This window comes from Pseudoliparis swirei, chromosome 16 (genome assembly GCF_029220125.1).
Source record: "Pseudoliparis swirei isolate HS2019 ecotype Mariana Trench chromosome 16, NWPU_hadal_v1, whole genome shotgun sequence".
NCBI lineage: Eukaryota > Metazoa > Chordata > Actinopteri > Perciformes > Liparidae > Pseudoliparis > Pseudoliparis swirei.
The window spans coordinates 1,332,076-1,338,075 of record NC_079403.1 but is presented as its reverse complement, the minus strand read 5'-3'; the positions used below and the strand labels follow the sequence as shown (position 1 = coordinate 1,338,075).

Sequence of the window (6,000 nt, the reverse complement as noted above, 5' to 3'; positions counted from 1 at the left end):
TTTATTGTGGTTGGTTAGTTTGGTTTGGGGAAGTTATAGATAGATGTATATGGTGTGTATATATACGGTTAGTTTATATGTTTTTATTTATTCATGGTTTTGTTTCGTAGTTTTGTTTGTGTCATTGAGTATTATTTGGTGAGAGGGCAGTAGGTATCGTCATGCTGATCCGCTCCACTAGGTGGCGGTAGTGCACCAGACAGTTGTTGGCCAACCGCCAACAAACACCAAAGAAGAAGAAAAGTTCAGACTCCGTTTGATTCGGAGCAGGAGCAGGAGGCGGGAGGCGGAGTGAGTAGTTTATCCGCTCTGGTGTACTTGTGTTTGTGTGTACTTCTCTGTACTTGCGTTATTGTGTACTTCTCTGTACTTGTGTTATTGTGTACTTCTCTGTACTTGTGTTCTTGCGTGTACTTGTGTGTACCAGGATGTGACTTGATCCTCCCACTTTACCCAGCATGCATCAGAGGATACTTGCGCGTACTCGATATCCCAGAATGCATTTCGAACCAGCAACCGGAAACAATGTCGGAGGAGAAAATAAACAAGTGCCAGTTGACGTCGTAAACACCGCTGTCGTCGAGTCACGGCGTGACGTCATCGCGTGACGTCATCGCGTCCAGGAGCAGTTCGTGGTTTAAAGGTGGAGCTCCGGTCGGTTCTCCCGGTCGGTTCTCCCGGTCGGTTCTCCCGGTCGGTTCTCCCGGTCGGTTCTCCCGGTCGGTTCTCCCGGTCGGTTCTCCCGGGCTGAGCCGCTGCTCCCGGCCGGCGGCGCGCGGTGCGCCCGGCGACAGCAGCCTGCTGGCGGCGGGGCGTGAGATATAATAATCTGGTTTTGGAGGATCTAACGAGCACAACGAGTTTATTATTTATTCACATTGACGTTAAACCAGTTTGACTTAGGGTTCAAATTCATAACTTATATTTTAATTAAACTTTAACGTTGAACTATAGAGCGTATTCACGTGACGTCACCATCTCAATCGCGCCATCTTGGGGTCCACTTATTAAATGTCAGAAGAAGTTGACCTCCTATCGTGTCCGCTGTTTGATTCTGCGAGAGCCCAGCAACCTCAGGTCCTTCTGCATTACCAAAGAAAGATTTCAGCGGTTGGAATTGAATATTTGCAACGCTTTTTTACCTGATTTTACTCGCTTAACACTTTGTGGTTAATTCGCTCGTTACCCCTAGTTACCAGCACATAGCCCGGTCACATTCCTGAAAAACAATTTTCATTTCCGCGATCGATCGGACATTAACAACTATTTCTGCGTTATACTTGCTGTGGAAATACCACAAATGTGGGAACATCGAGCGCCCCGTGTCTGGGTTCATATATGACCCGTAGTCACAGCTCCGCCTCCAGGACGAGTGTCTGATGAAGCCGCTTCCAGCTCCTTCAGGACCAGCAGTGACTGTTTGGCTGGCCGTGCTGTTGCCATGGAGACAGTGTTTTATTTTACCTTGAAATGAATCACAGAGTAAAGGCAGACATCGCCCGACGGAGTTGCCATGTTCATGGCTTCCTCCCAAGTTTCCATTCACAGTTCCTTTTGCGCAAGTGAAACATTGATTTTCGCTCGGCGAAAAAAGCAAAAAGAGATTATTGACGAGAGTCAATGGAAACGTGCCCACAACCCGATGTGTCAACAGAAACACATGAGAACAGTCCTGACGCTCAGACGCCGAGTGAAGCCGAAGGAGATGCATGACAAGTTGAAGTAACAGCCTCTTGTTGAGCTGATAAACCCATATTCTGAATCATTAGTCCCACATCAACAGTGAGGCACAGAACCATGATCACAAGGCACGCCGCTTTGAACTGACATGGCGTCTCCTTCAGGATATGATGGTCATTTCTAAAGAAGAGCGGCATCAAATAAAGCAAAACAATGCCGTCATGGACTCAACATGGCCGCCAAAGGTTGTTGTGGTCACGTGAGTGAATACGCTCTATAGCGGTGTCTTTTTACTTTTGACCGAATTGTTTGCAGTTACATGTGTAATATAACTATATATATATATATATATACACTACCGTTCAAAAGTTTGGGGTCACTTAGAAATGTCTTTATTCTTCAAAGTAAAGCACAGTTTTTTCAATAAAGATAATATTAATCAAAAATACACTATCTACATTGTTAATGTGGTAAATGATATTCTAGGTGAGACGTCTGGTTTCTAATGACATGTCTCCATAGGTGTATAGAGGCCCATTTCATCATCACTCCAGTGTTCTGATGGTACATTGTGTTATCGCCTTAGAAGACTAATGTCTGATTAGAAAACCATTGTGCAATTATGCTAGCACAGCTGAAAACAGTTATGCTGGTGATATAAGCGATACAACTGGCCTTCCTTTGAGCTTGAAGTTTGAAGAACAAAAGTAATACTTCAAATATTAATCATTATTTCTAACCTTGTCAATGTCTTGACTATATTTTCTATTCAATTTTCAATTCATTTGATAAATAAAAGTGAGTTTTCATGGAAGACACAAAATTGTCTGGATGACCCCAAACTTTTGAACGGTAGTGCATTCATTAGAGATGCACCGATCAGGTTTGTTGGTGCCGATCACCGATCACTGAAATCAGTATCTGCCGATCCGATAATACCGATCACCGATCACGGTGTTGATTGAAGCATTCTATTTATTGTGGAGCATTATTGCTATGAGGACTATGAGGAAATACATATATAAAGCACCTCAAACATTAAAGAAATTACTGATTTCTTTAAACATGTAGGACTTTTACTTTGAAAAATGTCCTAATTGATACATTAAAATGGTTTGATTTCTATTGTAGGGGATTTCAGATATGTATGGAACACATCTGCATTATTCATTTCCTGGAACTCTTGGGGAAATCTATAGACAGGACTTTGTTTAACATACAAAAGTCTGACTTATTTTTATAAACTCTTCCTTGGTCCAGTAAAAATGTTTTAATGTTAGAATAATTTAAGCTAAATCTCAGAAACGATCTATAAAGATACAAAATCAGTTCATTGTTTACTTGTATATGTTCGTGTATGATTTGTCGACATCTTATTTTGATAAACGGATGTTGTTTCACGTGGTTCTTTCCGCTAACGTTATCAAACCCTCTTAGCTCCCGATGGAATGTGTTTAGCGTGAGCATCTCTAGGGGCAGACATGTGAGAGTCGGCTGAGTCGACCCAGAGATTCAACTCGGGGGACGGGGACGCCGCTCGGTGGTGAGGATCCCCTCTGACCTCTGACCTCTGCGGCCCTCGCCGGCGATCGTCTCCGTTGCGGTGCGCGGCGATTGAAACGTCTGATAGTTGTCTCAGATGTTACGTCATCTGATCGGCCGTTTTGAGAACGCCGATCAAAACCGATAATGGGAATATCGGCCGATATGGATCGGCGCCGATCAGATCGGTGCATCCCTAGTATATATATATATCTATATATATAGATATATATATATACACACACAATTCAAAATAAAATAATTATATTTAAAGGATAATTAAAGAGCAGGGTTGTCATATTTGGTTTTGAGTGCAAAAAATAATTTACAGTGAATAATTGGAGTAAACTCATGAACAAGAAGCTGAGGTGGTGACGTCATCAAGTCAGCTGCTGTCCAATCAGAAAGACCGTCCTCCGTCCTCTCGTCCTTTGGAGTCTGGACTCCCAAGACCAGACTCCAATAGAACACAAGTCTGTACTCAGTGTACTTGGAATTGATAATGTGTGTGTGTGTGTGTGTGTTTGACTTCCTGTCTTGATTCTTGTGTCGTGTTCCTGTTTATCTTTCAGACTGACTTCAGATCAGAAGATGAGTGGTTATGAGGAGGAAGAGGAGGACAGAGCAGAGCCTCTGTCCATGAAGAGTGATGCATTCAGAGGTCATCCTCCTCTGACCTTCAGCCATGGGCCTGGACCCTCAGACTCAAGGTAAGAGAACGTCTGATAACTCGCTCATATACCGATGTTTGAATCCTTTGATATGTGCCAAGTATCAGAATCAGAATCAGAATCAGAAACAGTTTTATTGCCAGGAATGTTTACACAAACGAGGAATTTTTTTTGGTGGAAGGTGCAACATTTGGACATGACAAACAAACAACAACTCGAACAGGGAGTGTCCAGGGTGGGAGGGGTCAGCGACAATCTTTCTGGCCCGCTTCAGTGACCTGGAAGTGAACAGGACCTGGAGGGAAGGCAGATTGCAGCCGATAACCCTCTCGGCCGAGCGGATGATGCTCTGCAGCCTGCACTTGTCTTTGGCTGTGGCTGCAGGGTGCCAGACGGTGATGGAGGAGCAGATGATGGACTCAACGATGGCCGTGTAGAATTGTACCATCATCTTCCCTGGCAGGTTGAATTTCCTCAGCTGCCTCAGGAAGAACATCCTCTGCTGGGCCTTCTTGGTGATGGAGCCGATGTTCAGCTCCCACTTGAGGTCCTGGGATGATGGAGCCCAGGAAGCGGAAGGACTCCACAGCCGACGGGGAGTCACACAGGATGAGAGGGGCGGGTGGGGCTGCATTCCTCCTGAAATCCACAACCATCTACACTGTCTTCAGAGCGTTGAGCTCCAGGTTGTTCTGGCTGCACCAGGTCACCAGGTGGTCAGTCTCCCACCTGTAGGCGGTCTCCCCACCAGAGATGAGCCCAATGAGGGTGGTGTCATCCGCGAACTTCAGGAGCTTGACGGACTGGTGACTGGAGGTGCAGCTGTTGGTGTACAGGAGAACAGCAGAGGGAAAGAACACAGCCTTGGGGAACCTGTGCTGGTGGTCCGGGAGCCTGAGACGTTTCCCCAGCCTCACGTGCTGCTTCCTGTCGGTCAGGAAGTCTGTGATCCACCTGCAGGTGGAGTCGGGCACGTGCAGCTGGGAGAGCTTGTCCTGCAGGGACGGGATGATTGTATTGAAAGCAGAGCTGAAGTCCACAAACAGGATCCTGGCGAGGTTCCTGGGGAGTCCAGATGCTGGAGGATGTAGTGAAGGGCCATGTTGACTGTGTCGCTGCAGACCTGTTGGCTCTGTAGGCGAACTGCAGGGGTCCAGGAGTGGGTCGGTGATGGTCTTGAGGTGTGACAGGACCAAGCGTTCAGGACTTCATGACCACAGAGGTCAGGCGACGGGCCTGTAGTCATTGAGTCCTGTGATCTTGGGTTTTGGGACGGGATGATGGTGGAGGCCTTGAAGCAGGCTGGAACGTGGCATGTCTCCAGGAGGTGTTGAAGATGTCGGTGAACACGGAGACAGCTGGTCAGCACAGTGCTTCAGGGTGGAGGGGAGACGGAGTCCGGGCCCGCTGCTTTGCGGGGTTCTGCTTTTTAAACAGCCTGTTGACGGCTCTCTCCAGGATGACGAGGGTCGTCGCTGAGTTGATGGAGGGTGCTCCAGAGGTGTGAGCCCCTGATGGGCTGGGGGAGGGTGGGCTGATGGTCTGTGGCTTGTTGATGGGGCTGTGGGGGATTGTCTCAGGACTGCTCCATTGTCTTTCAAAGCGGCAGTAGAACTCATTGAGCTCGTCTGCCATTGTTCATGGAGTGGGGTGATTTGGGCTTGTAGTTGGTGATCTGCCTGAGCCCTCTCCAGACAGAAGCAGAGTCGTTTGCTGAGAGCTGCTGTTGCAGTTTCTCAGAGTACAGTCGTTTAGCATCTCTCACCGCCTTGCTAAACCTGTATTTTGACTCTGTGTACAGGTCCTTGTCCCCACTCCTGAATGCCTGGTCCTTCTGCAGTCTTAGCTTCCTGAGCTCCGCTGTGAACCAGGGTTTGTCGTTGTTATAACTCACCCTGGAGCTGGATGGAATACAGCTGTCCTCACAGAAGCTGATGTAGGAAGTTACAGCCTCTGTGTACTCATCCAGGCTGTTGGTAGCAGTCCTGAAGACATCCCAGTCAGTACAGTCCAAGCACGCCCGTAGATCCTCCAGAGCCTCACTGGTCCACTTCTTGAACTTCCTCACCACAGGTTTGCAGAGCTTTAGTCTCTGCCTGTATGAGGG

General features: G+C 47.2%; 1 protein-coding gene across 1 annotated transcript in view; it reads left to right on the top strand.

The window, feature by feature from the left end:
• The first annotated feature begins 759 nt into the window (after nt 1-759).
• Nucleotides 760-6,000, top strand: part of LOC130206703 (NACHT, LRR and PYD domains-containing protein 12-like) — a 35,335-nt gene continuing 30,094 nt past the window's right edge. The window contains 2 exon segments of the mRNA XM_056434785.1: nt 760-1,939; nt 3,795-3,932. Of these exon segments, the coding sequence (XP_056290760.1) occupies nt 1,848-1,939; nt 3,795-3,932 (230 nt within the window). The 5' untranslated portion in view covers nt 760-1,847.